Source organism: Syngnathus leptorhynchus, chromosome 22, assembly GCF_054491065.1.
Source record: "Syngnathus leptorhynchus isolate UIUO chromosome 22, UIUO_Slep, whole genome shotgun sequence".
Classification (NCBI taxonomy): domain Eukaryota; kingdom Metazoa; phylum Chordata; class Actinopteri; order Syngnathiformes; family Syngnathidae; genus Syngnathus; species Syngnathus leptorhynchus.
In genome coordinates this window covers 7107269-7122860 of record NC_141216.1, presented here as the reverse complement: position 1 = coordinate 7122860, position 15592 = coordinate 7107269, and the positions used below count along the sequence as shown (strand labels likewise).

Genomic DNA, 15592 nt, shown 5'->3' with positions numbered 1-15592 from the left:
AACTCAAGGCCCGGGGGCCATATACGGCCCGCCAAATCATTTTATGTGGCCCGCAAAGACAAATTTTGCATCAAATGCGTGTCATTACTAGAATTGCAAATTGTCTTCACTTTTAACAAGATCTTTTTTATATATATATTGGACCAGTTTTGAAAAAGAGTTGTTTGTCAGTTTGTTTTGTAGCTTTTACTGTATTTACTAATATGAGGTGCTTGGGTTGACAATCATAATGGCCCTCCGAAAGAAGCTATGACTCCAATGCGGCCCGCGAAAAACAGTTTGACACCCCTGATGTAAACCATTCTGAAGCATTTAGCTTCCATGTCAGCTGCTAGCTTCCGGAGGCCAAAATAAGTGCATGTCCCTTTAAGAGCGCAGCGGGGGCGGGGTCACGCTGCAGGGAGGCCTGGGGAGGGACCCCGTCGCAGTGACACACACACACACACACACACACAAGCGAAGGGAAGACGCCACGCCGGACGACGCACGTCGTTAATCGCTGCTGCTCCCACCGAGTAACCGCTGTGTCCACTCAACGGACACTCCCTCGTCTCTTCGATCAACTTGCTTGACTATTCGACGATCATAAGCCGTAAACTCGGACCGTGAAAGTTTCCATCCAGTGGAAGGTAACGACTTTGACTTGTTTATCATCCACGCTGTTTGTTTGCAGAACTTGAACGGCCTCAAAACGACGACGACGCGTGTGGTAACTGAGTTTAGTTAAATGTCAGTTTTATTCCAACGTCATTGGCAGTAAATCTCATCGCTCCCACGGCCGTATGAAGACAATGAGCCCATCCATAAGCCCCCCCCCCCCCCCTCCCATGAGTCAGGACAACATTGTTGTATTTAAAATCAACACAAATCCAATGTACCACTTGAAGTCGACAAAACAACTCCAGTTGACAAGAGTACAATGATCTCATGAAACGAACCTCTTTGAAGTCAAGCTTTTAAATGAAGCATAACGCGTTAACCGCATGACCTGAGATGCAAACAGTGGAGGTCATCTGAGTCTTGTTTGACATCTTTATAGTGCTTTTACGGCATGACTTATCGTGCAAGGTTCTCCAAAGTGGAGTAAGTTTTCCCCTAAGAGCGGAATCTGATTTAATCAGAGGCAGATGGGCTGGAAGACTCACTTCCCCCCAGTTTATTATGTAACTTGTGATACTTTACATACAAGTAGAACGCACAGCAAGATCACATCCAGACATACTACATTATCCAAGGAGATCATTGAGAATTGACTAGAAGAAATCAATAGAAGGTTGTTTGCCATGTCAAACATCTTTTATTGCAAATACAATAGATTGCGTTTTCAAAATCACAGATAGAGGACTTGATGATTTGCGTCTTCGAATGTGGGAACGGCAAAGGCAAGTATTTGTCTTGAGGGGTTTATTTGTATAACCCCCCCCCCCCCTCCACTCGCATAGCATTTGTTTTGATATACTTAAGCTTGTTATGCTGAAAGTCAGCACACAAAAAGTCAACAGGCCATGAATTGATAATATGCTGGTCTGGTCTGCAGTTTTGCTTTGGATTTCAAGTGTCCTTCAAAGACAAATGTATTGTTCAAAGGCTACCAAAATGGTTCAAATCTTTCCATCATTCCATTCACTGCTCCCGAGGAAAGTGATATCTCTTCTTAAGCCACGGTAGTATAAATGATTTCTTTTCCTTCTCTCGGTATGCTTTTCTTTTACAGCTCCGTCTTTTTAGGAAGCTTGCTAGCTGATCACATGAGCTCATCGCTCCAGATTGAGAAGAGGGACTATTCATTCATGTTCTGAAATGCAGTAGTATGCAGACCTATTAGTTTTGCTTATTTTTTTTATTTTTTTAAGAATAGGTTAACGAAAGTCAAGTTAATTATTACTGCGAGGTTGAGGTATTTCTTCCGGGATGCATATTTGTAGTGTTCTTCATGTACAGTCAATGTTAGAAGTGTTCTTTTGTGATAAGTCCCATCAATCAAACTTAAATTCGATTTTAAAAAGTCTTCATTTCTACCAAACTTTTTTAGCTGGTGGAAAATTGATGTCGTATCTTTCGATCGGGTATGTTGACCGACAGGCTTTGGCAAGCTAAGGCCCTTTAGTTGACATCCATACCTCGAAACCAACTTGTTTTGCGTTCTCGCTTGATAATTGGCGTGCCAAATAAAAAGGTCCAATTAAGCGGTGTTATTTTTCAGTGTCGGGCTAACCTCCAGAAAAGGCAAGTGTCATGTCTGTCGTTTTAGTTACGCTTTTGTTTTCCCATTGAGGCTTTTAGTAAACCTTACCCGGCGACCCTTGAGCTTCCTCTTACTCGTTGACAAACTTTGGACTTTGTGTCCCCCTTCAGCTTGTCAATGGATGTTGCTATCTGGACAAAGTTGTAGGACATGTCTGTGCCACTGATAAAATTGCCAAAAGCAGTTGAGCCGTTTGTTTATCTCGCAGTTCTACCAAGAACCTTTTATATGTTTGACCACATCTTGTTTCCTCAAGACCTTCCCTGCAATTTCATTTTACAGGCCAAACAAACCTAAAGGCAAGCGCTACCACTAGCGACACCCTCCACCCCTCCCGTCATAGAAATTCATTCTGCTTTGTTTTGACGTTCCAGCAGCTCCGATAGTTAATTCAATGACTTGGCCCCCGAGGGGCCCTCGAATGAATGCTCTCCATTTGTCAAAAGAGCCGCGGCGAGGGACTCGGTGTGCGGGCGCTCGCCATAATCCCTGCGCAGAAGCTCTAATGAAGGTTCACCGCTGCCCCCCCCCCCCCCCCCCTCAATCTGTGCTCTTTTCTCGGGCCGTCGTACAACTGAATCGTCCGGTAGGTCCAGGGAGAAGAGCTTTTTTAGGGGGTCCCGCAAATTCAGGGTTTTATGATCCAGAAACTCTCGAGGTTTGTTTTTGGCCTGGACGCGACACGGATGCCCACCCAGCTCAGCTCAGCTCAGCACAGGACAGGACACCAAACACTTTGTCCAGTCATGCAGGAATAAGCGCTTCATAAAAGGCCAGCTTGGCTGGAAACACAGAGAAATCATTTTCAAGCCTGTCAGGTGGTGATTGTGTCCCAGCGAGCGTTCGGGAAAGCGGCCAAAAAAGCCTTTTGGAGTCCGCTGGAGGATAGTGAGCCAGCGGTTTGCGATAGGGCGAGCGGGGCGGGTAGGGAGGGGTCAACCCCCCCCCCTCAACATGTTGACTTTATTTGCTAACGTAACCCCTCGCCGCCAGCCCGATCATGCAAAACATGGCGCACGTGCCTATCCGGCCCAGCAACGCGCAGCTTTTGCATGCCTGAATCATGAAGTAGTTGTGCTTGTTCACACGTTAGACCTGTTCACCTCTCTGGAAAGAGAGAGAGAAACGGAGAGAGTCACACCCGCGTGAATAAGCACGCTCCGCTTATTATCTTTAAATTTCCATTGTCTGGCTTCTTTGACACATGCTTAGCCGTCGGACATGAAGGCCGACCAGAAGAACGGGTTCTTTTGAATCTTATTAATGAGCAGGAACAAACCATACACGGTGTTGTTTCTCTCAAGTCCCGACGCAACATTTAGCTAAAGACGTCACGGTAACGACACAGCGATTGTGCGATGATTGAGAAACCATCTGCCGAAGATGTTAGCATGACGCGTGTCCAGTCCACTTGACATTGGTCAACCGGAGACAAATTAAATTCCTCTTTGTCAGAGGCCAGGCCCATCTGACGAAACCACTATTGTTGTACTCGTGCCGCAGAAGTTAATTTGCATGTCAATGTTCTGGACCGAGGCTGTCTGACAAAGAGCAGCACTGTGGTTTGTTTGTCGGAGGTTAAATAAAGCCAAGGTTGTCTATGTCGGGAGATTTTGCCACGATGCTGCCTCATGACTAGTGTGGGATTGTCTATGGCGGTGCCGCGAGCCACGGCATTACGCAAGCACGACGGATGAGAGTTGTGATGTCACGGAGTGGAGCTGAGCTGAGGCGAGGCGACGGTGATGCCCTTAATCATTCATGACCTCCCTCCCTCCGTCACCGCTCGTCTCCGCTTGAGTTGGTGTCATGTGGCGCTGCGGGCGCTCCGTTACGTAAAGGCTTTTCTTCTGGCAACAAAGAAAGTCTATGAAACTCACCTGCCATGAAACCATTTTTTTTGTTCGAATGACAACAATGTCTTTGTCTTTCCATCGCAATGAATTTTCTTTCTCTTTTTCAGGTGATTTGCTGTCCGACTCCAAATATCCACTACTGTTCTTTGGGAGGAGCTGAAGACAATTGTCACGACAATTCTGATTTGATAAGGTAAACGTTTCCTCTTTGTTTGACCTTCACATCCCAGCAGCACACTTTGGAAAAATGCTTCATTCAAAACGTTTTATTCCGTCTTTTATTTCTCCTGTAGGAACTACCATCGGTAGGCTAACAGGACTTATCATTTACATTTGCGTAAAGTTGCTTAAGGGATATGTTAACAACGCTAGCTATTACCAAGGCTGAGCCCTCTGGTTCTCCCGCAATCAAGCGAATGTTTTTATTATTGTGCCCCCCCCCCCCCTCCTCAGTTATGTACGCGTGGGCTCCAGCCCGTGCTCGAAAAAAACACAAAGCCCCGTTTTTCCCGTCAGTAACACTTGCACAATGGTAGCGCGCACACACACACACACACACACACGAGTAGGCCTTCAAATCTCTCGAGTGAGCGCTTTATGAGCCAGGAGTCAGTGGCCCGCTAATGCCGCTAAATCGTATTTATATTAGCCGCCCGGAAGCTTTCGTTTGTCAGCGCTTGCCCTGTGAGTTTTTTTTTTTTTGTGAGCAGGTACTGAAACAACAAGTCAAAGAAGCTCTGCAGGCTAAGCAGATACAAGGCGGGCAGGAGGAAATGTAACAAATCTGGACGTAGCGACGCGCGCAGCTCTGTAAGATGATCCAAAGAAATGGCGCTTCGCTATTTTTTTTTTTTTCACCCTCGCCGAGCCTTCCGGCTCCAAGCATCCTGCCGGTTACGCAACAGTCGAGGGGCCCAAAGTGGGAGCTTGCGAGCGCCGGCCACAACTGAACGTTTTTAGAAAGAAAGAAAGAAAGGGAGCAATCCAAGGAAGGACGTTTGTCGGACGACATGGAGTTCTTTTCACGAGTTACGCAATATTGTGACGAACCAATCAAAGTCTTTTTGTGCGGGACACAACATGAGGAAAAAGATGTGCTATGAATTATTGGCCTAACTCACTGTTTTTCTTCACAGGCTGATCCGGGAGGTGACGTTTTGAGTGTGAGGACCAAAATGAGCGGCCACGTGATTAAGCACGTGCGGTGTCTTTGACGAAGACCCCCCCCCCCCCGAAAAGGTTCCAGAAGATTCCTCCGTTCTCGAAAGGCAATCGACTCCGGCCATCATGCCGATCCTCAAGCAGCTGGTGCACTCCAACCAGTCCAAGCGACGTTCTCGCGCCGACCTGACTGCGGAGATGATCAGCGCTCCTCTGGGTGACTTTCGGCACACCATGCACGTGGGGCGCGGCGGCGACGCTTTCGGGGACACGTCCTTCCTCAGCACGCGCTCGGCCGAGCCCCCCGACGCCAAGCACGACTCGCCGGGCTCCAAGCCATCGCTGTTGGCCCGCACCTTCCGCGGCAGCAAGCGCTCACACTCCGTTAATCGCGGGGACCGCTACGAGTACAATGCGGCCGCGCCACCCGCCGCCGCCTCAGCCGCCTTTGTGAAGAACGCCACTTCTCTGCCGTACCTCAACCACCACCACGACGGTGGCGGCAGAAGCCAGGCGACGGGCGGGCCGGCGGCCATCGCCACCTTCGACGCGGAGTTTGACGAGCGCAACTTCGGCGAGCTCGCCGAGCTTCCGCCGTCCCAGCCCAAGAGCGGCGGGATGAAGCACGCGGAGTCCATGATGTCCTTCCACGTGGACTTGGGGCCCTCCATGCTGGGCGACATCCTGAGCGTGATGGAGAAGAAGGACTCTGAGGACGACGACCTCGGCTACGAGGAAGGCAAAGGCAGCGAGGGCCACGGCTCGCCGGCGCACATCCCGCTCATAGACCAGGCCCCGCCCGTTGAGGAGCGGCGACCACCTGCCAGGCCGCCCCGCATGATGATCTACCAGCAGAAGGTCATGGTGGCGCCCTACAGCCCCGAGCTTCCCACCAGGAACAACCACCAGCACCTGGACAGCTGCTCCGTGTCCAGTGCCGGTTCTACCACCGAGGAAAAAACACCCTATCTCCACCACAACGACACGGACAGCGCCAAGTACAGCTCGCCGCGCGACGACGACTTCTCTTACATGGACGATGACGACGACGACGAGATCCGAGTTTAAGGCCGGGCGCCGTCGCGTCCTCGAGGATGAACTCGATCCTCTACTCGGCCGTCGGGCTGCGGTTACGGCATCCGATACGACGACTCTGGGGAGCTGGTGGGATTCTGCGGTTGATTACCGTGTTGAAACAGGAAGTGGAAGTTGTGGCTGAGAATGTGATCAAGAAGACCGAAGGTGAGAGGCTTGGCTCCGGCCTCCCCTCCAGCCTTTTCTGTGTGGGTGGGGTTTTCCATCCAGACGCGGTAGGTTTAGGTGAAGACTCTAGATTGTCCTTTGAAGGTGACTTTGTCTAAATGTGCTGGCGACTACCTTTGTCAGCTGTGATAGGGTTCAGCCCACCTGCGACCCGACTGAAGACTGACATCTACAGGATGTCCCGTTTGTAGTTTTAGTCTTCAAAATTAGGGCACTTCAAAAGGGGGAGCTTTGACATAGTTTAAAAAAAAAAAGGGCTGGGTATGTGTTTGGGCGATGGCCAAGTAGACGTCGTTAGCTAACGCAAAGCAGAACGGCAGGAATCTCCTCCCTAAAAAAACCACGTCGTGGTGATTAGCAGTATTTGCTTCCTGCGAGCACAGGATTTAACGGACCAGAACAGACACCGTGTGGATGGAGGTGGTTAACATGCAATGCACTTGTTACTCAGACCACAATTTTAGGTACACCTGCACCCAAAAACAATATCTTCATGTCTGTCAGTCAAATTTAAAAAAAAATATGACCTAATTTATTGATTTTGTCGATTGCATCATACTAATCTATCAAGTAATGTGCATGATCAATTATTCCAAGCTATGAGCTATTCTTTTTGTATTAATGAGTATAGTTTTACAATTTGCAGATTTAAAAGAAAAAGGAAATATTTTTCCAAATGCCACAGGCCCTCTAGTGTAAGTGAATTTTTGGGGGAATAATTGGCACTTTATTTATATCTGTTTTTTTATGGTTGGAGTTTAGATATTTGGGAATAGAGTTAAAATAACATTATTTGATAAATGCAATCAACCAAGAATTAAAAATAGATATATCACTAAATAACATTGTGTTATGAATGCATAATGTGGTGCAGGTGTACCCATTCGTTGTACATTAGCCAAGTTTATTTTAATAATCATTTTGTCGCTAACACTAGCTGCAAGTCACTTTTCTTCTGTCTTTTGAGATGAAGTTTCATATCACTTTTTTTATATGTATATATATATATAAATATACTTTTCTGAGGTAAAAGGGCCAAATGTTCACATGCCTATCATCCACTGCAGAAATTTGAGATTTGTTGCGTTCTATTGCACCAAATTGCTGTGAAATGCCATCTAAACTGCGTGGACTTTTTTCATCTTGTTACTTTGCAAATGAGGTGGTGGGGGTGGGGTTATATTAAAAATACAAATGGCTGTAAAAGTATGTTTTCTTGCCAAATTTGTGTGTCAGATACTGTATCGTTGACATAGATATCTTTCCAGTGACCTTACAAGATGGTCACAATTAAACAAGAAACGACTCATTTTGAAGAAAACTTGGAGGTTATTATTAAAGGAAGTGATGATGTCTCTTGGACTGGATAAATGCAAAAAGTGAAATTTGCTCAATTTTATAATACATGTAAGTTTTCATTGTTTCTCCCAATAGCTAAATATTTTTGTGACCCTGTACCCACCAATTTAAGTGATTCTTATATTTGGTTAGTTAAAAGGACCCCCCAAAAATCTCCCATTTCATGCTTCAACAAAATTGTTGTTCATGGAACGCTGGCGCCCTCTGCCGGATGTCATGTCACACTAAAACCCTAGAGACGTCAAATTTGTGAAAATAGTATGTCTGCAACGAGTAAGGAAAAGTCTGTGTAAATAAACACAACAATTGTATAATATAGCACGAGACCCAAATAGAAAAAAAAAAAACAGCTCGTGTCTTTGGGATTTCCAAAAGCTGTCACCAAGTGCATTAGTGGCCAGGAGATGGCGACAGCGTTTCGTCTGAAGGATAATGGATTGTCCGCCGATGACTGCTGGGATAGGCTCCAGCGGTATAGAAAATGGATGGATGTAATAATACGTTATAAAATAATATGATGCCATAATTTATGGCATGGGATGTACTTTCATTCTGTGCCCTGAAAGTAAACATTTCCAAAGCAGTCATCATTAAATGCTGCTTGGTGGCGCCAGTGTGCAAAGTGCGATTCACCCAGCAGGTGTAGAAGGATGTGAATAGGTGAATTGAAGAGAGGAGTTATCAAATACAGGTGAAGCAAGATGGCGGGCGACGTCGTGGCATTCTCTCAGGTAAGTGGGCACGTGAGCAAATGTTTCTCACGACGCCTTTTTGATTGTTGCAGGACTTTCGCCCTTGGAGGACTCAGTAGCGTTTGCCGCGCTGTCACCCGCCATCTTGCTTGACCTATATTTGATAACTCCTCTCGTGCATACCGGTCTTCAATTCACCTGAATGGCTGACGTCACGTCCCCAATCCAAGACAACCTTCACCTACCTGCTGTGTGAACCACACTTTGCACACTGGCGCTACCCAGCGGCCACTTATGATGACTGCTTTGGCTTCCCCTGGAAATGTTTACTTTCAGGGCACAGAATAAAAATACACCCCGTGCCATAAATTACGGCAACATATTGTATTATTACAGAACAAACAATACATTGTCTTCTGACGCCTCGCTGTCGCCATCTCCTGGTCACTAATGCACTTGGTGACAACGTCTGGAAATCCCAGAGACACAAGCAGTTTTTTTACATTTGGGTCTATATTCTATTACTGTTGTATAAATAAGACTTTTGTTTACTCGTTGCAGACAACAAGCAATCGAATCATTCTGTCAACTCAAAACAAATTCCAGGAAAATGGTTTCGATAAAAAGAAGAAATATGTTGAATCAAACATGCCGTACAAGCGTTTTTGAATTTTTGTCTCCTTCAGAATTCCAAAGAAGGAAAAGGGCCATATATAGACGTAGAAGTTCCGCTCAGCATTAAATCACTTTAAAAGTGAGTCACGACGGACCCTCCTCCGGCTCCTTTATAAACGCACAAAGTTCTTTGGTTTTAACAGTTAAGCCAGAACTCGCATTCCAGGAGCCACAATATTTCTTATTTAAGTTTTTTTCTTCTTGCCTTATTCTTTGTCATTTATTTCTCAATTATTTTTGTATTTATATTTATTATCATTATATTTATCAAGAGTACAATAACGGACATTTTCTCTCTGTCTCCAAATGTTCTGGTCGGCAAACAACACTTTTGTGTCCTTTTTTCTCCTTGCAATCCTACTTCGCATCTCTTTGTGTTTCTATCTTCCTGACTCCAACCCACTTTTAGCCTTTAACGGTCAAGTCAGGGAGGTGCATCTTTACACAGGTACAGTATTTCAGATGAGGCCCAATTTCATCCACAGCATGGTACCATCAGGCTTATTTGTCTTGTCTTCATACTTTTGCAGAAAATCACAGAAGAGGAATGTACCTACAGATAAGCCAGGATGGAAGCGTGTCTGGAAGCGATGTTCAGACTCCTTACGGTAAGTGTTGCCTTTCGCAACTCAGCGTTTGAATCTCTGCTAAAAAAATCAATCAATCAATAGATTCATGAATTATTGGAGACCTTCACGTTTGTGCGTGAATGTTCACAGGTGTGCTGCAGTTACAGTCGGTGCAGCCGGGCCACATCGCCATTAAAGGTCAGAGGTCATCGCTGTTTCTGTGCGCCAACAGTGAGGGCTCTCTGAGGGGGCGGGTAAGTGAAGGATCAGTGGAAAATATTTGTAACAATCAATCAGTCCGGTCGGCGAGTTATCTCACGCAAGGTTGTCTCTCCCACAGTTGCATTTTTCAGAGGAGGACTGCGCTTTTCGAGAACTGCTGCTGGCAGACGGGTACACCCGCTTTGTGTCCCCGCATCACGGATTTGCCCTGTCGCTGGTTCCCAGGCGTTCCCCGCATGGGCACGCCGTCCCCTTCACCCGATTCCTGCCACTCAGAGATACTCTCCCAAGGGAAAGGGCATCCCAACAGGCACCGGTGAGGGAAAACTTCAACCTGGATTCTGATGACCTTCTGGGAATGTCTCAGGGTTCTATGCTTAGTCCTCACTTCTCAGTGGAAAAGTGAAGTGCTAAGCATTCATAGGTGGATTTTTAAATGAAAAGAAAAATGGATGGACAGATTGAAAAATGTGAAATGTACTGTATTGAATGCCTTTTTTTCTTGTGTATTTAATAATTAATATGATTGTATTTTATTATTATTATTTTATTATATTTGGAATGTTTGAGTGTTTGTGTCAAGATTACCTGCATTTTATTACACTGGAAAAGATTTGGATGAAAATAAATTATTTTTGGCGACTTTTTTCGTATATTTGTATTGACTTTAAACTGACATAATGAAATAAAATGTCAATTAAACAGCTTATGCATCATATTGAATTCATTGGGGCTCCTTCTGGTGTGTGATTCGGCCACTAGGTGGCGGTAAAATACAGTCTTGCAAATGAACAACCTTTCAACTACTGTTTTTTTTTTGGGCAGGATAAAGAATATAAATGTGTATTGTGTTGTCTGTCTACACGTGTTGCTGCACATTTTGTGAATCCTGTTGGTTTTTTTTTTGAAACTGTAGCATACAGTGCCGGACAGTGACACTAACACAAACCAGCGTGCATATTAAAATACACATGCCTTCCTTTATGGAAAGAAAGGGCTTGAGTGTTCCGGGAAAACGCCAGATAAAAACAGCTTATATTGTTAGTCGCGTAGTTGTGCAGAAAGGTCAGTCGTAAAGATGTCACTTAAGGTGTGACTAACGAAGTGGACAATCCAGTTTTACAATAAACACTAGTTCATTCTGGGAATTTAGTAAAATAGAGAATTTATTGAAAGGCTTAGTACGTAACAATAGCGTCGGTGTTTTCAACAAATCCCAAATCCGCCGGATGTTCTCATTCATTGTTATGATGAGCCATTCCGCTCACGTAGGCCAAAGCGGCAGCGTTCTGAACGTTTGTGTACGACCCAAAGAATGCAGAGAATGACGTCTTCTGTTTACGAGAACTCTGGGTGTGTTTGCAACAAGGGATCATTTTTTTTTCTTTGAGACCGTCTCAATGTTTCCAGTTCAAAAAACGCAAAGTGGGAGTAAAGTAAGACGTCACAGTGTGGACACGCACGTTTTAAAAGTCGAGAAAAAAAGAGGAAAATTTGGATGAGGGAACTTGAGAATATACAAATTCTACAGGTTCTGTAAGACTACATTTTGAATGATCAAAGTCAACTTTTTTTCACACCTGGGTGACCAGCGGTTCCCTTAAATGGATATTTCCTTCATACTCGGCACTCTGCCCGACGTCAGCCAAAACGCTCCCGTTGAGATTGTTATAGGTGCCTCCGATAGCATAATAATCCCCTCGGGGATCCGGGTTCCCTTCTCGTGCCTCTCCCTCCTCCGGGTCCTCGTCCTCCCACGGCAAGCTGGTGACGTGACTGTAGCGGGAGCGATCCTCGCATTCCGTCTCCCGGTGGTAGAAGTAGCTGAAGTTGGAGACGATGACCGGCACCGGTAAGGAAATGGTCAGCACGCCGGCAATGGCGCACATGGAGCCCACCAGTTTCCCCCACACCGTCTGCGGGTACATGTCTCCGTAACCCACCGTCGTCATGGTGACCACAGCCCACCAGAAAGCGTGCGGGATGCTGACGAAGGCCGTGTCGTTGTGGTCGGCCTCGGCGAAGTAGATGGCGCTGGAGAAAAGGATGACGCCGATGAAAAGGAAAAAAATCAGAAGGCCCAATTCACGCATACTCGCCCTCAGCGTCTGACCGAGGATCTGAAGACCTTTGGAGTGACGGGACAATTTGAAGATCCTGAACACCCTCACCAATCGGATGACTCTGATAATGGCTAAGGAAGTGGCCGGGCTGGTTTCGCTTTCCTTGGCGAGCTCCGTTCCCAGAGTGACGAAATAGGGCAAAATGGCGCTGAAGTCGATGATGTTCATGACGTCTTTGAAGAAGTGTATCTTGCTGGGACAGCAGCAAAAGCGCACGATGAGCTCAAAAGAGAACCAGAAGATACAGACGGTCTCCACCATAAAGAAGGGGTCGTTGAAAACACCGGCAGGTGGAGGCGCGGCCTCGGACGTGTTCCTCCCTTGGCCCTGGTGCTTGTGAAGATGATCCTGAGATGGCGGCAGACAAACCACAAAAGCAAAATGGAGCTTGAAAAATAAACAACACAAGCTAATCCGGGTCACCTTCTCATCTGACTTTGGCGCCTTTTAAAAGCTGGGCTATTTTTAACCCCTTTGCGTCCGGGGGATCCCGTTTTGGCAGTATTCTGATCGGTATGTTGTTCACCATCTGATTGGCTGTCACTTTTGGCTGCCGCCATAAAGCGCTTGACATTTGCCGCTTTGCATATCAATCATAGCTGCCCCGACCGACCGACCGACCGAGCGATCTGGCTTGCGGTGCACCTGTCTTTCCGTTTTACGCCAGGGTTAGCCGAGGCCATTTGAATTCGACAAGATGGCCCGATGTCTATTTCGCAGACCGTTCGGGTGTTGGATGATCTTTTTCCGTGCAATTTGGAAATGATATTGGCTAGTAGGTCAGGTGGTTACCGGTATGTCATCATCGCCTCCAAGGGCTCTCCTCAAACTAAATATAACCTCCAGAGATGTCTGAAGAGAAATCCGAGAGCGTCTCGCTGTTACCGCTTCCCGCCCGTCTCCGCGTTGATCGCCGGCCGGCGTGCTGACTCGGACCAGACAAAGTTGACTTTCCTGGCCCGGCCCGGCCCGGCCCGGCATTAACATGACCCGATGTCCGGCGAGAGCTTTTAATCTTCTGTTCTAATCCTTTGGCAGTGGCCACCTTTACACCTGACCGACCCCCGCATCCAGGCCTTGTCTCCTTTTACACATTCTTGACTTCAAGCATCATCGCAACCATTTTTTTCTCTCACAATAACGTTTGGAAGCTTTAAAACGTCATCAGACTACTCCGCACGATTCTATTTCCATTCCGTACCTCTCGTGTCTCCTTCTCAACGCGGAAGTCCGGCAGCGTCTCCAGGCAGAAAATGAGGATGGACACCACAATAACCATGACGCTGACGATGGCGACGATGCGAGCGGCCGACGAAGACTCCGGGTGTTCAAAAAGCATCCAAAGTCTTTTCTGCATTTCATTGGCGGGCAGCGGCCTCTCTTCCTCTTTGGTAAAGCCTTCGTCCTCCTTAAATCGCTCCAGGATGTCCTCTCCCAGCTCGTAGAACAAAAGCTCATCCGTGAAGATGTCCAGGGGGATGTTGGCGGGCCTCCGCAGCCGCCCGCCTGACTGGTAGAAGTAAAGGATGGCGTCGAAGCAGGCCCGATTGCGGTCGAGGAAAAGTTCGTTTCGCAAGGGGTCAAAGTAGCGCCACCTTCTTTGCGGGTCGCCCAGCATGGAGTCAGGGAACCGGGCTAAGGTGCGAAGTTGTGTTTCGTAACGCATCCCCGAGACGTTAATGGCCAGTCGCTCGCTCAGCGCCCATCCGCGCCTCTTCTTCTCCGTCTCATGTCTTTTCATCTCCGTCACGCCTTTTTCCACAATATTCATCTGATTTTTCATCTCTTTATCGTTCTCTCCTGCTTTTTCCTCATCCTGTTGGTCACCGCCGTCCATCCCGAGTTGGAAGTGCCCTGCCGACGGCTCTCTTGTGGAACTGCGAGATTAGATGGCCTGAAACCAAAGTGACAGTCCCGTGAGTGGATGCGGCTAATTGGCATTGGTCAGGGAAGCAGAAAAGGACATCTTCTACTCACTGGAGCTCTCACATTGTTCCTCTTCTACTGCTCGCCACTGTCGGTCCTCCAGCGCCACTTGTTTGCTCCAGCGACATCCACAATATTGTCCGTCCCGTGTGCCCTCGTGTTTGTCCACTCTTGAAATTTTTCATGAATGCTGTTCTGAGGAAATTCAATCTGGGTTGGACCCCTCCCTCCCTCCCTCCCTCCTCCTCCCCCCCATTTTAGCAATAGCTTCGGTGGCAGCTATCAGGTGTCAAATGTGCATGGGAGCGCTGGATGTCGGCTTCATAATCTGTCCGGGGTCCCTGGCAGCCCTCCTATGGAATCCCCGTCCAGATCCCTGGCACTTTGTTGGCCCTCTTCTGAGCTTCCTTCAGCGAGCCTTCTCCAAGCTCAACTTCAAGCGTATCAGCTGAAGCTTCTCATGTCGGTAGCTGTAAAGACACGATGTGTCTTCCACCGGTTCAGTCCATTACACCGCTTTTTCCATTTTCACACACAGACGTCCATAAATAGTCAGTCATTAACAATAAAAAAAATAACTTGTACGTCATTGACACTAAATAAAAATATCAGTCCATGAAATATTACTCACTTTGGATACCGTTGATGTTATTAATAATCGTAACAGTGATCACTGGGTGAAATAACAAAACTCGGTCTGCGGGCACTTACTAGTTGTAAATTTAGTGTGGCTGTGTAAAACATACCTTGAGAGTGAGTCTCTTCTTCCCCTCCTTGAACTCACCTCGGCAGACCACTAGAGGGCGATAGTGTTTGGACCAAAAGAAGGGATGAGGGAGGGGGAAACAAAATATCTCTGCCAGCATTGCTGCATTTAGTCACAGGACACGCACGCATACATATCTGATGTACCTATAAACGCTCATGCAGTGAATATAAAAAGTCTACACACCCCTGAGGCCAAGACACTTCCATTTTTTTTCTGCTAATCATGTGACCGCACAACCCAATTGGCTTTTTTTTAAAATTATTTTACTTCCAAGAGAAGTACAAATAAATGACATGGTTGCAAAAGTGTGCACACCCTCTTTCAGTTGTTTATTTTTACTTCCTCTCTCGAAAATAGTTTATAAAAAAAAAACAATTCAAGTGAGTCACATTCATAGTGGAAAACATTTTCGAAAATAGGCACAGTATGCTGTCAGACATTCGACACGCCATATATAAAGCCCCTTGCGTACGTCGCCAACTATTCTGTATCGGTTTCAAAATGTCACATTGGGATGGGAGCTCCATGGCATCCGTTTTCCACGATATCAATGACTTGACATCATCCTTCTCAGATATCATTGGAAAAAATGACAGTAAAAATCATAGATCAGCATCATGTGACATGTCTTGACTTTTCAGACGCTAAAATGAGGAGGTTGCTATACAGCTTCTTGGAAATGCTGTCATCCCGATACATCACGCCGTATCGTTTAACTTGCAATTGCATGTG

The 15592-nt window shown here is 46.6% G+C and overlaps 3 protein-coding genes across 3 annotated transcripts; 2 read left to right on the top strand and 1 right to left on the bottom strand.

Annotated features, from left to right (window-relative positions):
• The first annotated feature begins 424 nt into the window (after positions 1-424).
• On the top strand, positions 425-8033 carry cdc42ep4b (CDC42 effector protein (Rho GTPase binding) 4b). Its single transcript, XM_085904331.1, has 3 exons — positions 425-629; positions 4209-4294; positions 5238-8033. Exon 3 carries the CDS (start codon positions 5389-5391, stop codon positions 6328-6330), a length of 942 nt encoding a protein of 313 aa, XP_085760457.1. The 5' UTR covers positions 425-629; positions 4209-4294; positions 5238-5388; the 3' UTR covers positions 6331-8033.
• A 1524-nt stretch (positions 8034-9557) lies between these two features.
• Positions 9558-10448, top strand: LOC147039862 (fibroblast growth factor 21-like). The gene is made up of 4 exons (XM_085903494.1): positions 9558-9699; positions 9782-9859; positions 9971-10074; positions 10161-10448. Exons 1-4 carry the CDS (start codon positions 9558-9560, stop codon positions 10446-10448), a joined length of 612 nt encoding a protein of 203 aa, XP_085759620.1.
• Positions 10449-11616: 1168 nt separating this feature from the next.
• LOC147039861 (potassium voltage-gated channel subfamily A member 1-like) lies at positions 11617-14002 on the bottom strand. Its single transcript, XM_085903493.1, has 2 exons — positions 13367-14002; positions 11617-12513 (listed from the first exon to the last, which is right to left on the bottom strand). The coding sequence occupies exons 1-2, from the start codon at positions 14000-14002 to the stop codon at positions 11617-11619; spliced, it is 1533 nt and encodes a 510-aa protein (XP_085759619.1).
• Positions 14003-15592: the final 1590 nt, after the last annotated feature.